This window comes from Sinocyclocheilus rhinocerous, unplaced genomic scaffold (assembly GCF_001515625.1).
Source record: "Sinocyclocheilus rhinocerous isolate Xijiao unplaced genomic scaffold, SAMN03320098_v1.1 scaffold448, whole genome shotgun sequence".
NCBI lineage: Eukaryota > Metazoa > Chordata > Actinopteri > Cypriniformes > Cyprinidae > Sinocyclocheilus > Sinocyclocheilus rhinocerous.
Window position 1 is genome coordinate 1,005,606 of NW_015651514.1, and position 16,114 is coordinate 1,021,719.

General features: G+C 34.8%; 2 protein-coding genes across 4 annotated transcripts; both read left to right on the forward strand.

The window, feature by feature from the left end:
* Positions 1 to 176: 176 nt before the first annotated feature.
* On the forward strand, positions 177 to 8,798 carry LOC107713038 (septin-5-like). The gene is made up of 11 exons (XM_016518456.1): positions 177 to 372; positions 1,773 to 1,863; positions 1,946 to 2,032; positions 3,105 to 3,228; positions 3,407 to 3,541; positions 4,540 to 4,657; positions 4,819 to 4,920; positions 5,165 to 5,261; positions 6,352 to 6,487; positions 6,646 to 6,748; positions 8,717 to 8,798. Exons 1-11 carry the CDS (start codon positions 298 to 300, stop codon positions 8,777 to 8,779), a joined length of 1,131 nt encoding a protein of 376 aa, XP_016373942.1. The 5' UTR covers positions 177 to 297; the 3' UTR covers positions 8,780 to 8,798.
* A 147-nt stretch (positions 8,799 to 8,945) lies between these two features.
* LOC107713039 (platelet glycoprotein Ib beta chain-like) lies at positions 8,946 to 15,560 on the forward strand. 3 transcript variants are annotated; one of them, XM_016518458.1, is made up of 5 exons: positions 8,946 to 8,989; positions 10,511 to 10,749; positions 11,290 to 11,293; positions 11,922 to 12,279; positions 14,900 to 15,560. In XM_016518458.1, the coding sequence occupies exons 4-5, from the start codon at positions 11,939 to 11,941 to the stop codon at positions 15,180 to 15,182; spliced, it is 624 nt and encodes a 207-aa protein (XP_016373944.1). In that variant the 5' UTR covers positions 8,946 to 8,989; positions 10,511 to 10,749; positions 11,290 to 11,293; positions 11,922 to 11,938; the 3' UTR covers positions 15,183 to 15,560. The 3 variants fall into 3 exon arrangements, with proteins under 3 accessions (XP_016373944.1, XP_016373943.1, XP_016373945.1); XM_016518457.1 differs by lacking the exon at positions 11,290 to 11,293 and having other exon boundaries at positions 11,789 to 12,279; XM_016518459.1 differs by lacking the exon at positions 11,290 to 11,293 and having other exon boundaries at positions 11,966 to 12,279.
* The last annotated feature ends 554 nt before the right edge of the window (positions 15,561 to 16,114 follow it).

Here is a 16,114-nt window from a genome sequence, read left to right on the forward strand (position 1 = left end):
CCCCTCCTTTCCTGTCTAAAATTGCTTCCATGCTTTTTTTTCCTTTACGTCTTTTCATTTCTCCTGCTCGCTCTCTCTCACTCACTACCTTCTTTTGTCAGTCTTTCATTCAGTCATGTGGGGATTCCACTGCCTGCCTGTCTGAACACGGCGCGCTGGGATGTGCCGTGGGCAAGAGACAGACAGAAAACAGGGAAAGGGAAATCAGCGAGGGTATATAGAGGCAGAGAATGATAAAGTGAGGGTCACGCAGGTTTAAAGAGGGACGGCACACATTTCTGAGACGTCTGGTTCAGGATGGACACCATGATGCTGCAGGAGAAACTGGTGGAGAAACTTCTGTGTCCCCGAACCAGAACCACCAGACAGAAGGTTCGCTGCTAATGTCTTGTAATCTATCTATCTATCTATCTATCATGTATCTATCTGTTAGAAAAGCTGCTTCAATTTAGTTTATTAGGTGTTATTGCAAATAGTATGATGCCACATGCATGATATTGTGTAAATTTTCTTTGTGTTAGTGGTGTTTAGGATACTTAAAGGATTTAAACTGACTATTAAACTAGCAGGCACTTAGCAACACCCTAGCAACCACCCTAGCAGCCTCATAGTAACATGCTCAAATCATTCAGAACAATTAAACAACTGCAGAGCAACACCCTAACAAAAAGGAAATTGTACCTTTTTATCTCACCTTTTGGACTTTTTTCTCACAATTCTAAGTTTATATATCACTTATTTGGACCTTTTTAAAATTTTGAGATATTAAATTAACTCAATATTGCAAGATATAAGCTCAGAGTTGCGAGAAAGAAAGTCAGAATTGTGCGATAGAAAAATCAGAATTGCAAGATGAAAACTCAAAATTGCAAGAAAAATTTTTTTTTTCTCAGAATTGCGAGAAACAAAGTCTGAATTGTGAAATATAAACTCAGAAATGTGAGGGAAAAAGTTAGATTTGTGAGATAAAAGCAATTACTTTTTTTATTACATTTCAGAAACGAGCTTCCATAATGTTGTGTTAAAACACATGATAAACAACCCATTTTTAGATTTGTAACCAAAGTTAATTAAATATATTTTTTAGCTTTTATTTATGAAAAGATATAATGCATTACAATGTGCATTATGAATACCTTTAAAATGCATTATACATAAAGGCTACAGGTAAAGTATTACCACTTTTTCTTCAGAGAATGTAAAAATCTAGTTGATGTTTTGCACACATGCATCTTTATCCCTCTTCTCTCACACACACTGTGCGCGTGGGGTGAGATACGCCAGGGTTTCTCTTTTCTAGGATGATGGACAGCGGAAACACACATGACGGGTTGTGAGATGCTCTGGCAGTCAGAGGAGTTGAGTTTGGCCCAAGTTTGAGTGTGTTAAAAGGCCTTTTCAGCTTATGTAAATATGGCTTCTGTGTGTGTGTATATGGTCAGTTGGTTTGGCCTGCACACTGAGCTGGTTCTGCTGTCGGGTTTAATAGTGATTTTGCTTCCCGTCAGTAATTTCTGTGTTCTCCGTGTCAGTTTGAGCGGTTATGACTGCTGAGCGGTTTCCGGCACAGTTGGTGGATCTGCAGGAGTCTCAACACTACTGGGCTTTTCATTCTCTGCTATTTTTGTGCCAGTCTGACGATTCACATACGTTCGGTCTTAAAGGGACAGTTCACCCAATCATTCATCCTTCAAAACCTGTATAACCTTCTTTCTTCCATAAAATGCAAAAAGATTATACAGAACGTTAATGTTTTGACTTGTGACTTTCAGGACAAGCAGTATGTTGGCTTCGCTACGCTTCCTAATCAGGTCCACAGGAAGTCGGTGAAGAAGGGCTTTGACTTCACTCTGATGGTGGCAGGTATGTCTGAAATCATCACTATATTTGTCACTGACTTCATGCTCGTCTTTGTCATTAACAAGAGCATTTTGTGTGTTTTTAGGTGAATCTGGATTGGGAAAGTCTACTCTAGTAAACAGCCTCTTCCTCACAGATCTCTATAAAGACAGAAAATTACTAAATGCTGAAGGTAAGAATTGTCTTAAAGAAACAGTACACCCAAAATAACAGTTCTGTTATTGTTATGTAAGAATACAATATACACTGCTGTTTAAAATTTGGGGTCTTTTGGGTTTGGATTTTTTTTTTTTTTTTAAAGAAATTAATACTTTTATTTAGCAACAAATTCATTAAATTGATCAAAAATGTGACAGTAAAGATATTTATAATGGATAAGATTTCTATTTCAGATAAATTCTGTTCTTTTGAACTTTCTATTCACCTAAGAATTATACAAAAATCTATGTATCAGTGTGTCTACAAAAATATGAAGCAGCACAACGGTTTTCAACATTAATAATAATCATAAAATTTTCTTGAGCAGCAAATCAGCATATTAGAATGATTTCTGAAGGATCATGTGACACTGAAGACTGGAGTAATGATGCTGAAAATTCAGTTTTGATCACAGGAATAAATGACATTTTACTGTATATATTATACATTTCACAATATTACTGTTTATACTGTATTTTGATTAAATAATGTCGATGCAGGCTTGGTGAGTAGAAGAGACTAAAAAAACAACAACAAACAAACAAGAAGAAAAAAAAACACACACAAAAAAAATCTTACCAACCCCCAAGCTTTTTAAAGGGGTCATATGATGCGATTTAAAGTTTTCCTTTCTCTTTGGAGTGTTACAAGCTGATTGTGCATAGATAAGATCCCTGAAGTTGCAAAGGCTAAAGTCTCAAAACCAAAGAGATATACTTTATCAAAGTTAAGACTCTGCCACGCCCCCCTAAAACGCCTCATTCTAACACGCCCCCACATATCTACATCACTATGTGGAAATATTTGCATAATGTGGCCCAAATGTGCACGCAAAGAAAGAAGGCGTGGTTTCAGTAACCGCAGTTAGTGTTGAAGCAGCCATGTCAGGGAGACGCTGTGTGTTTCTAGGCGAAAGCAAAAGCATATGATGCACTTTAAAAAAGCATCATATGACCCCTTTAACAGTAGTGTAGCATATACATACGTGTACACCTCTTCAACAGGTTTGTTAGTTTGAGTGTTATATTGTGTGTTTCCTGTAACAGAGCGTATTAATCAGACGGTAGAGATCACCAAACACACGGTCGACATCGAGGAGAAAGGAGTCAAACTCAAACTCACCATTGTGGACACGCCAGGGTTTGGAGATGCAGTCAATAACAATGAATGGTGAGAATTCAGCTGTTCCATGAGCACAATTACAAATCTGATAGTTACGGTCGTAGATGCTGATTGCTCAATACAGCATTTTATGAAAGCAAAAAGTCAAATGAGTTAATCTGACAGAAAAGCCTTAGTATGTTATTGTGTACAGTTCTGTCTCTCTGAAGAGTGTGTGTGTTTGCAGTTGGAGGCCCATCACAGACTACATCGACCAGCAGTTTGAGCAGTACTTCAGAGACGAGAGTGGACTGAACAGAAAGAACATATTAGACAACAGAGTGCACTGCTGCCTGTACTTCATCCCGCCGTTTGGACACGGGTACGAGCGGGTGTCACGGGTCTGTCTCATATGGGTCAGGTTCATATGCATCATCTTCCCATTTGCATAATCAGCCTCGGACCAAGATGTAGATGAGTTTGTTTCTTCATCAGATTTGGAGATATGTAGCATTGCATCACTTGCTCACCAATGGATGCTCTGCAGTGAATGGGTGCCGTCAGAATGAGAGTCCAAATAGCTGATAAAAACATCACAATAATCCACAAGTAATCCACACCACTCCAGTCCATCAGTTAACAGCTTGTGAAGCCAAAAGCTGCATGTTTGTAACATGCAAACAAATCCATGTTTTTAACTTCAAACAGTTGCTTCCAAGTCCATAATCCATAATAATGGTTTCTCCAGTGAAAAGTTTGTCTCATCTGAATCAGGAGAGAAATCTGCACAGATCAAGCACCGTTTACAAGCCAAAACAGTTCTAAACAAATGTATGGTTGGATTTTGATGTGAAGGACCACAGGAGATGGACTTTTTCCACTGCTTTACTATGGATTATGGACTCATATTTTGGCTAGAAGCAACGACACTTAATGATGGATTTGTTTCTTGCAAACACACATCTTTTCACTTCACAAGACATTAACTGATGGACTGGAGTGGTGTGGATTACTTGTGGATTATTGTGATGTCTTTATCAGCTGTTTGGACTCTCATTCTGACGGCACCCATTCACTCCATTGGTGAGCAAGTGATCTGATGAAGAAACAAACTCATCTACATCTCAGATGGCCTGAGGGTTAACACATTTTCAGCAAATTTTAATTTTTGGTGAACTATTCCTTTAACAAACTGACTCGCAGATGTGAATTCAGGACTTCAGAACATATATTTTTCTTTAACATGAATGTGTAAAAAGTAAACATATTTGACTTGCAGGTGCGATTAATGCAAAACGTATTTAATGCATAATAGAAGTGAATATAATTAGAGATGGAGTTAGCATCAGATATTCAGAGACTGTTATCTCTACCGTGCAGTTTGCGGCCGGTGGACGTGGAGTTCATGAAGGCTCTGCATGAGAAAGTGAACATCATTCCTCTGATCTCTAAAGCGGACTGTCTCACTCCTAATGAGGTCAAAAAGCTGAAGGACAGGGTGAGTGCACACTATCTGATCGCATCTCAACAGTTAATCTGATTCTTTTTTGATGGAAGCAGTTATTTTATACTAGGCCAAACGCATCAGCTGTTTCCTGCACATTTGCAGGTTGTGCGATATAATTGTTGTGTTCATAGTGTGCATCTGTTGTCCTGCAGGTGCGAGACGAGATCGAGCGCTTTGGGATTAAAGTGTATCAGTTTCCCGAGTGTGACTCTGATGAAGAAGAGGAGTTCAAACAGATGGACAAAGAGCTGAAGGTCTGGCAAACATTCAGTCTGAAATCTCCACCCAGACTAAATCATTTAAATAATTTCACTCCATTTGGATTGCTTTTACCCTCACGATGGACTTTTTACTGCTGCCAACAGCTGGAGGAGTGAAGCTGATAAACTGCTGTTATGTGCAGATGTTTTTCATGAGGCAGATTAAAGTGTTGCTGCACATTAATATGTGTGTATATTGAATATTGAATGATTTATGTGTCGTGTGTGTGTGCTGTAGGAGTGCACTCCGTTTGCTGTCATTGGCAGTAATACAGTGGTGGAGGCCAGAGGTCAAAGGGTCAGAGGTCGTCTTTACCCCTGGGGTATCGTGGAAGGTCCGAAACACTCTAAACAAGTACAACAAAAAGGGGATTAATGCTTGGCAAATGGATTGTACATATTTATATTATGTTGAAATCACTATGTCAGAGGTGCCATGATGATAGGACTGGCCGATAAACAATATCATATCAAGACTGTGATAAATGTGATTTATGTCGATAACGATGATAAGCTCTGGATGTTTTTACTCTGATTCACTTCAGAAGCTTTTCATAGTTTCATCTGAGAAAATACTACAAGCAAATACACACCGAAACTCAAAGATCTTTGACAAACTGCCAAAATAAAAGTTCATTTTAACTTAATTAAATTATGACAGAAATATATTACTATTGTTTTCTCAAAATAATAATAATAATAATATTTTTAAGGCATATCATACAACCAAGATATTTTTTCATCCATGTTTTAATGTATGCAGCCTCATCTTATTTGATAAAAAACAATGAAAATGCATACAAATGTTTTGTTGCAAATGAATTGTTATATTTTCTTTTGATTACATTTGAAAAGATTTACTAAGTTGTTAAAGTTTTATATACACATTTTTTAATGATAAACTTGTAGAATATCATAAATCAGATAATACAGAAAAAAATGGAAACGCAGAATTTATGGAAAAATCAAATGTGTTTCTTGTGGCCCTAAATTAAAAGGTAGCAACTGTGTGGACTTAAATTGTGAGAAAAAAAAGAAAAAAAGTTTATATTCATTCTCAAGGTCTAACAAACATGGAAAGCTTTCCTTCCCCATTAATGGTAAAAAAAAAAATATTGTGATAATATTTTTGGCCATATCACAAATCCATATACTGAAGTGTGCATGCTTTTTAGGCCAATATTGCCCAGAACATGCTTAGTTTGTCCCAATACTAGTCTACTGCAAGAGTTTCTGGCCATTAAAGTATGCACTTTATCATCATTAGTAAGCGCAGTACATACTGCTCATATGTAGTAGTGGTGCTACAGCATGAACTGCAGTGTTCCAGAGATCTTTACATAAAATTGTCTTCCAAATGAATAAATGTAAATGTCGTTTGTGTGTTCGTGAACTCTAATGCATTTCTTTGTGTGTGTTGTTCAGTGGAGAATCAGTCTCACTGTGACTTTGTGAAACTGAGGAACATGCTGATTCGCTCTCACATGCACGACCTGAAAGACGTGACGTGCGACGTGCACTACGAAAACTACCGAGCCCACTGCATCCAGGAGATGACCAGGTGTGTGACATTCACAGAGTGATCATATAGAGAAGATAAAAACACAGTCAGCTTTGTTTTCAGCCGGCAGGCGGTGTGTAAATGACATGCTGACCTGAGGCTGTTTGACTTTCCAGCCCACATGTGCTTCATATAATGCATGTGTGTGTGTGTTTCAGTAAACTGGCGCAGGATAACCGTACAGACAGTCCACTACCCATCCTGCCTCTGCCCACACCAGACGTGGAGACGGAGAGACTCATTAAGATGAAGGATGAAGAGGTACAGAACAATCGTCACTGATATTAAACCAGCACTCTGATGTGTGCTATAGATTTCTATATAGTTATTAGGACACTAGTGCTATTTTACTAACACTGAGATACTTATTATAGTTTTTATTAATATTTTGAATGAGTTTTTATTTGTATATTTTCCATGTTCAATTTAGTTTTAGTTAGTTTTAGTCATTTTGTTGTGTGTTTTTGTCATTTTTATTAGTTTTCATTATGTCTATATATATATATATATATATATATATGTAATTTTTGTTTTAGTTATTTTAGTACAAGTTAAAATAAATGAAAATGAAAAAATGTACCTGAAATAAAATAGGTTACCATTTGAATATATTTTATTTTATTTTAGTTAACATTTATTTTATTTCAAGTAATTAATTATTATTATTTTTTAGTTACTGTAATAACTAATATCCCTAGGACATATGCTAGTTTAATTAATATTTATGGTCTCCGTACATACATTTTCATACGGATTCATTGTTATAGATACTTGGATGAATCTATGGATGATTTAATTGCCAGCTCGGTTATGGCCAGTATTATAAATCTATACTTTTTGTGTGTTTTTTCATGTTTATCTTCCAATTTAGCCATTTTTTCTTCATTTTCGCTTCATATTCTTCAAACAAGGAAAAACATAAGAAATTTATTGTAAAGTAGCCACACTGCAATGTAAAATTTAGATTTAAAAAATGTAGTAAAGCAGAGCAGTACACAGCTAGAGAAGTGAAATATTAAAATGACACTACCGTTTGAAAATTTGGGGTAAAAAATACAAAATACAAAAACAGTAAAAAAAAAAATGCAGTAAATATATGTATACATATATATATATATATAGAGAGAGAGAGAGAAAGTCTGTTTTGCTTATAAAGGCTGCATTTATAAAAAAAAAAAATCAAATAAAATCAGTAATAATATGAAATATTTTTACAATTTAAAATAACTGTTTTCTATGTGAATATATTCTAAGATGCAATTTATTCCTTTGATGCACCTAGGACATATGCTAGTTTAATTAATATTTATGGTCTCCGTACATACATTTTCATACGGATTCATTGTTATAGATACTTGGATGAATCTATGGATGATTTAATTGCCAGCTCGGTTATGGCCAGTATTATAAATCTATACTTTTTGTGTGTTTTTTCATGTTTATCTTCCAATTTAGCCATTTTTTCTTCATTTTCGCTTCATATTCTTCAAACAAGGAAAAACATAAGAAATTTATTGTAAAGTAGCCACACTGCAATGTAAAATTTAGATTTAAAAAATGTAGTAAAGCAGAGCAGTACACAGCTAGAGAAGTGAAATATTAAAATGACACTACCGTTTGAAAATTTGGGGTAAAAAATACAAAATACAAAAACAGTAAAAAAAAAAATGCAGTAAATATATGTATACATATATATATATATAGAGAGAGAGAGAGAAAGTCTGTTTTGCTTATAAAGGCTGCATTTATAAAAAAAAAAAATCAAATAAAATCAGTAATAATATGAAATATTTTTACAATTTAAAATAACTGTTTTCTATGTGAATATATTCTAAGATGCAATTTATTCCTTTGATGCAAAGCTGAATTTTCAGCATCTTTACTCCAGTCTTCAGTGTCACATGATCCTTCAGAAATCATTCTAATATGCTGATTTGCTGCTCAAGAAGCATTTGTGATTATTATCAATGCAAAAACAGTTGTGCTGCTCCATATTTTTGTGAAAGTTATGGTACATTTTATTTTTCGAGATTCTTTTATGAAAATAAAGTATAGAAAAACAGCATTTATTTTAAATAGAAATATTTTGCAACATTATAAATGTTCACTTTTGATCAATTGAATGCATCCTTGCTAAATTATAAATAATAATAATAATAAAAACCTAATGTAAACTACAAGAAAGTTACAATGACGTTTTCCTGACTGTGTGTTGTTTTGTATGTGCAGCTGAAGAGAATGCAGGAGATGCTGGAAAAGATGCAACAACAGATGCACGAGAAAGACCAGTGATGCTGACACACACACACACACACACTACGGCCCTCACAGCAGCCCTCAGATGTGAATGCATTTAAATGATACTGTACAAATATCATATCTACAGGTCTGAGCCTCAGATCCGCTCTGTTCATCTGCTCGGTGCTTCTGTCTGCCTGCATCAAAAACAATGATTCATCATGAACATACATAAACCAGTCTAACTTAAATTCACTTCTGAAGGTATCTCGTTTATATTGACTTTTGATTTTGCTTAGTTCATTGACGTATGTGTGTGTGTGTGTGTGTGTGTGTGTGTATGTGTACCTGTTTTTCTATTCTGGTGGGGACTTAAACCTGAATACACACAGACTCATGGGGACTCGTGTCACGGTGGGGACCTAAATTGAGGTCCCCACGGGTAAACAAGCTAATAAATCATACAGAATGAAGTTTTTTGAAAATCTAAAAATGCAGAAAGTTTCCTGTGAGGGGTAGGTTTAGGGGTAGGGTTGGTGTAGGGCAATAGAATATACGGTCTGTACAGTAGAAAAACCATTACGCCTATGGAGAGTCCCCACAAGGATAGCTGACCAGACTGTGTGTGTGTGTGTGTGTGTGTTTGGAGAGACAGTGATGTCCTTTTAATATGAATTTGTTGTGTTCGATGGCGGTTTTGATTTTTATAGTGAATGTGAACATACAGTACGGCTCCAATAACTGTTACCAAGAAACATCCTCAGTTCAGACGGCTGGCTTTTGCTCGTTTTCTAACAATAATAATCAGAATAAAATCTATTCCATTGTTATGAGTGTTAATGGCCTTTAATAATTTATATTATGTCAACTGTTTATGTAAATCTTGGAAGTAAAGCTTGCTAATAAATGTGAATAATTTATCAGTTGTTGTTTGTTCACTATGGTTTCATATCCGTATGATTGATCAGCAAGATATATAGTCTCTAAGATATTTTGCTCCGTCATATTTACTGAAAGAAACTCAATACGTGTTTCTTACTAATTCTGAGATGCTTATTCCAAAAATAGTGGCTTTTGGTTTTGTAATATGTTATATATATTACATTTCCATGGATGAAATATATTGTCATATGGTTGCTACATATAATATAATATATATAAAATCATCATATGTGACCCTGGAGCACAAAAGCAGTCTTAAGTCGCTGGGGTATATTTGTAGCAATAGCCAAAAATACATTGCATGGGTCAAAATTATCGATTTTTCTTTTATGCCAAAAATCATTAGAATATTAAGTAAAGATCATGTTCCTTGATGATATTTAGTCAATTTCCTACTGTAAATATATTCAAACTTACTTTTTGATTAGTAATATGCATTGCTAAGAACTTCATTTGAACAACTTTAAAGGCGGTTTTCTCAGTATTTTGATTTTCTTGCACCCTCAGATTCCAGATTTTCAAATAGTTGTATCTCAGCCAAATATTGTCCTATCATAACAAACCATCAATGGAAAGCTTATTATATTTATTCAGCTTTCAGATGATGTATAAATCACAATTTCGAAAAAATTATGACTGGGTTTTCATATTTTACTATATTTATTTATTGACAAAATTTGAATTTGAAAAATCTAATGTGCTGTAGTTCTCCTTTTCATTGATATTTTTGAACTAACATTGGGCCTTTTTGGCAAATCAGCAGGATATTTTTTTCTTTGAAGATGCAGGGCTTTGTAATCCTTCTATTGTTTAATTAAAAGCACAAAGTGAACTGTGGTGTAGTTTTGCTGTCTGTTTCAGATACTGGATGACTCGTGTGCTCTTCATTCACTGGCCAATGCAAAGGAAAAGCGCTTCTGATGTCCCAGTGTCAGAGCGTGAAAGTGCGGCCCACTTCCGGTCACATATTGCTCTGAGGGGGCGGCGTTTGAGTTTTATCAGTGTGACCCAGCTGTGTTTGATGCTGCAGTCTTAACGCTCCTTCAGACTGATACTGACACACAGACACGCTGGTGACGCTGGTAAGAACTTCACTTTTCAATTCATCTCACATCTAACAAATTACATAATATATGCATTAGTTCTGTAACTTAAATATGACTTATTCTCGGTGTATTTAGCTGGTAATTAAATATTATTCATCCAATATTGCTAATGTGTTCTGCTCTCCACACATTGGGACCCTCAGTGAACTAAAGGGCTGGTAAACACACACTTGTTTTTAGTGAATCATACGCGCTGCTGGTTAAAATGAGATATCTGATCAAAACAAGAAGAAAATAAGACAAGGTTTTTATATTTTATTTTATTTTTGCCAGTTGTCACAATTTGAGGAATATATAACATTTTTACAATTAAAATAAAAAATAAATAGAGCTACATATAAAGATATTTATAGCAAACACAAGGAATTTTTTGGGGGGAAGCTTCTGGAACACATCCAGATATAACAAGAAACATCATAATAAAATTAAAGCATTAAATATAAAATTGTACAAAACATCTGTTGGGCTGAGAGAGAGAATAAACATTTACAGATGTATTTACAGACAACAATACAGTGTGGTGAATATATGGTGTATAATAAATAAAATAAAATACAATAATGAAATAAAATATACAAAATAAATTAAGATACCATGGTGACACTATAGATACCATTGTATATTCATGTACCATTGCTTTTAATATTTAAAAACATTTAAAAAACACCATGTTAATAGATTGCTTATGTTAATAGATTATTGCAAATGCCAAAAACGTGATATTGCAGTGGTTTTGCAATATCCAATAACATTTTAGTATTTGTTTGTCAGCATTAATTATATTATATATTAATTATAATTATAAAATAATTGTAGTATTCATTTTTTATTAACGTTTAATTACATTTTGTTGTCATTTTGCGATTCAATTTCAACCTAAAATGTTCATTAGATTCGTATGTATTGTGTTTTTCCTCTACATTGAGACTATGCAATGTTTGTATCATCCCGTACTTTTTTAAATCTTTGTCTTTCTTGCTTCCTTTGCTTCCTTTGCTTCCTCCCGAAATTCCAGATAAACGTAAACATCTCCGTCTATTCAGTTTAGTATTCCATACTTATCTGGCACTGAAAACATCTGGATGTGACTGCATGTATTGTTCTGATGAAGAGCAGGAACATGGCGGTGATTTCGTGTCTCTCTGCAGTGTGTGTGTGTGCTGGCATGCGGTGTGTTGCGCTCGTGTTGAAGGTGGTGCTGTCATTGCTGGGCAGTGAGATGATCGTGGCTCAGCTCTGGTGTCCGGAGGTGTGCTCCTGCGCGGCCGGCGTGGTGGACTGCAGTAAACGCGGCCTCACCACGGCCAGCCTGCCCTCGTCTTTCCCTCCACACACCACCGCACTCCAGCTGAACGACAACCACCTGACGGCTCTGCCCCACGGCCTGCTGGACTCGCTGCCAGCCCTGCGCCGGGCCGCGCTCCATGGAAACCCGTGGTCATGTGACTGCGGCATCCTTTATCTGAGAGGATGGCTGCTGAAACAGAGCAACCCCGCTTCCATACAGTGAGTGCGTGCAGGAAAGATTAAAAACAAATTACATAATATATGCATTAGTTCTGTAACTTAAATATGACTTATTCTCGGTGTATTTAGCTGGTAATTAAATATTATTCATCCAATATTGCTAATGTGTTCTGCTCTCCACACATTGGGACCCTCAGTGAACTAAAGGGCTGGTAAACACACGCTCGTTTTTTAGTGACTCATACGCGCTGCTGGTTAAAATGAGATATCTGATCAAAACAAGAAGAAAATAAGACAAGGTTTTTATTTTTAATTTTTTTAATTTTTTGCCAGTTGTCACAATTTGAGGAATATATAACATTTTTATGATTAAAATAAAAAATAAATAGAGCTATATATAAAGATCTTTATAGCAAACACAAGGAATTTTTTGGGGGGAAGCTTCTGGAACACATCCAGATATAACAAGAAACATCATAATAAAATTAAAGCATTAAATATAAAATTGTACAAAACATCTGTTGGGCTGAGAGAGAGAATAAACATTTACAGATGTATTTACAGACAACAATACAGTGTGGTGAATATATGGTGTATAATAAATAACTCACCACGGCCAGCCTGCCCTCGTCTTTCCCTCCACACACCACCGCACTCCAGCTGAACGACAACCACCTGACGGCTCTGCCCCACGGCCTGCTGGACTCGCTGCCAGCCCTGCGCCGGGCCGCGCTCCATGGAAACCCGTGGTCATGTGACTGCGGCATCCTTTATCTGAGAGGATGGCTGCTGAAACAGAGCAACCCCGCTTCCATACAGTGAGTGCGTGCAGGAAAGATTAAAGATGGGATTGAAATTTTGGATCGAGTCAGAATGAGTTGATTCAGCTTGAGTTTTTTTCTGCTGCACTGAGGCAGAGACTTTCATCTTTCAGATCTTCTTCTTCAAATTATCTGTATTCAATCTATATTCTTATTTATTTAAAATGAATAATATAAAAAAATTATTTTATTTTGGTTAAAAGAAAATAAGTTGAGTTTCATATGCTGTTTTTTTTTTTTTACAGTTGTTAAATGTTAAAGAATATATACCTATTATTAAAATAATAAAATAAAATAAAATAAAATACAAATGTAAAATACAAATAAAATGTATTTCTGATTTATGGAGTGACAAAAAGAGACTTCTGTTAAAAAAACTTAAAACTTAAATCATAAAAAAAATTTTTATTTGAAATAAAATTTACTTTAATAAAATGAACTGAAATAAAACATAAACATAATTTTTATTTCAGCTTGTTATACCAAGGCAATATTTTATTTTATTTTCATTATTTTAATTTAGTTTAAAATTAATTTAAAATTAAATTAAGATAATACCGGTAATAATAAAAAACTATACAGACAGATTTTTAAAAAACTATTAAAAAAAATACAAAACACAAACTTCAACTAAAATTCAAATGAAATCAGAAAATACAAAAATAGAAATGATAATAGTACCTCAATGATACTACATTCACACTGATGTCCACAGAATGAAAAATTTTGAACCTGGCTTTTATCAACTGTCCTGGAAATGTATGCAAATGTGTGCATTTCAATTAGATAATGCCTCATTTGCATATTTAAACATAACATTCCCGAAAACTTGTAATACAAAATTTAATATCTTAACGTACTAATTAACTTGGGAAGTATGGTGATATCTACTGTATTAGTTATTATTTAAGTGTCTCAATTGTTCCTCAAGTTATCCTGAGAAAACCCCTGAAGAGCTTGTTTCATTTATTTAAGGAACTGTAGGAGAAACATCTGAGACCAAGTTGATACTTGAATGAAATATAACTGAGCTTTTGTTGTTGTTGTTGTTTTACTAAACTTGCTTATGAAGTACAAATATGACAAAACATACACCACGGAAAAAAGCCAGGGGTTCAAGGATGGCCAAACAATACATAGCAATAACATTTCAAGAGAGAGAACGAAACATAATTTAATTTAATAATTTAATAAATTAATTTAATAATTTATGCATTTAGCAGACGCTTTTATCCAAAGCGACTTACAGTGCATTCAGGCTATAAATTTTTTACCAGTATAAATAGGTAAAATTACATAAAAAGGTAAAAAAAATAAATGAAAAATAATAAATAAGCAGATCACATAACAATAAAATTTTTTAAATAATTATTAAATAAAAAGGATGCAAAAACACTGAAAAGTGAGCTAGTTGCCTTTTTGTTACTGGAGGTAGATAAAGATTTAATGTAGATTTTAATATCTTCTTGAAAGTAAGACAAGTGTGTGTGTGTGGGGGGGGTAACTTTCATAAACTTGCATTTGTGGATAAAATATTTTGCAAGCAAAATAATGAAGTTGCAGAGAAAGTAAACATTTCCATATTGCTTCTCACAAGTGAAAAATCCAAACAAAACAAAGCTCAAAGTCATTGTGTATGAAGTTTACAACGAACTGGCAAATGCCTTGCCAAAGTTTTCTTGAATGAACACCATGCCAAAAAAGATGCAAGACAGTTTCTGGTTGTGAGTCACAGAAAGTACAGTTCACATCTGTGCTTAATTAGAATTTTGACACAATAAATGTTTTAACAGGATAGTATTGCTGAATAATCTCTTTAACCTAAGCGTGTGTTTCAGGAACGCCAGCTGCAGTTCTCCTGCTCACCTGCGGGGGCGCCTGCTCGTGTTTCTGTCCGAGCAGGAGCTGCTGGACTCCTGTCGTTACTGGCTGTGTAATCTGGCTCTGGCCTCTCAGATCAGCCTCTTCATCTTCATCACTGTGCAGGTGCTCCTGCTGGCCTCTGTCATCCTCTTCCTCCGGCGGTTTGAGCTGCTCAGCCGAGAGGCGCGGCACGCGGCGGCGGAGGACGACGCGACGCAGAATAATGAATGCGTCATGTTAAAAGACAGGAGCCTTTAGGACGAGACGGTCACAAACCAGAGCAAAACAAACAACTGTGTTCAGTTTTATTTATCATATTACATTTTCCTTTTAAAGTTATCTGCTTTTTAATGCTTTTTTGCATACATTTTCCAAGCATGCAATAAAAATGCTGCATGCAGTTTAGACAACCAAAGTTAATGTTTACTGTAAAAATCATCCTAATTGGGGAAAATAAGGAATAAATGCCTTTCTTTTGTACTTTCTTTGCAAAAAATTACCCTCTTTTGTAAACTTGATCCAATGGTCACAATGAATTAAACAATTTTGGTGCATATTTACAGGTGCATGTGTATGTGTTCTTGTTATTCATATCCTTTTCTTTTTATTGCTTCAATAAAAACAAAAACACACAAAAGCACAAAAACAAAGCGCAATATTACATTATTATTATTATTATCATCATCATCATCCCTTTTATTGTTGCTATACTTAAAGGGGTGGGTGTTTTTTTCTAGGCTTGATTGTGTTTATGGGGTGCAGTCTAACATGTGTTAATGCTTCGTTTGTTAAAAATATTATATAGACCACATTGCAACTTATTCTGATGAAAACTGGTCACTTAGACATTTAGTGACTGCAAACTAGAGTTTTTTCATTATTATTATTATTATTTAATTTATTTATTTATTTTAGTATGTTTCACATACACTACCGGTCAAAAGTTTGGGATCAGTAAGCCTTGTAATGTTTTTTAAAGAAGTCTCTTATGCTCATCAAGGCTGCATTTATTTGATCAAAAATACAGAAAAAAACGGTAATCTTGCTAGATGTTATTACAATATAAAATAATGGTTTATATATTAATATCCTTTAAAATATAATTTATTTCTGTGATGCAAAGCTGAATTTCCATCATCATTACTCCAGTATAAAGTGTCACATGATCCTTCAGAAATCATTCTAATATG

Coding starts and splice junctions, on each gene's coding strand:
- LOC107713038 (XM_016518456.1), top strand. CDS start 298: ATGGACACCATGATGCTGCAGGAGAAACTGGTGGAGAAACTTCTGTGT. Junction 2,033..3,104: donor AAAATTACTAAATGCTGAAG/GTAAGAATTGTC, acceptor TTCCTGTAACAG/AGCGTATTAATCAGACGGTA. Junction 6,488..6,645: donor TGCATCCAGGAGATGACCAG/GTGTGTGACATT, acceptor TGTGTGTTTCAG/TAAACTGGCGCAGGATAACC.
- LOC107713039 (XM_016518457.1), top strand. CDS start 11,879: ATGAAGAGCAGGAACATGGCGGTGATTTCGTGTCTCTCTGCAGTGTGT. Junction 12,280..14,899: donor AGCAACCCCGCTTCCATACA/GTGAGTGCGTGC, acceptor CGTGTGTTTCAG/GAACGCCAGCTGCAGTTCTC.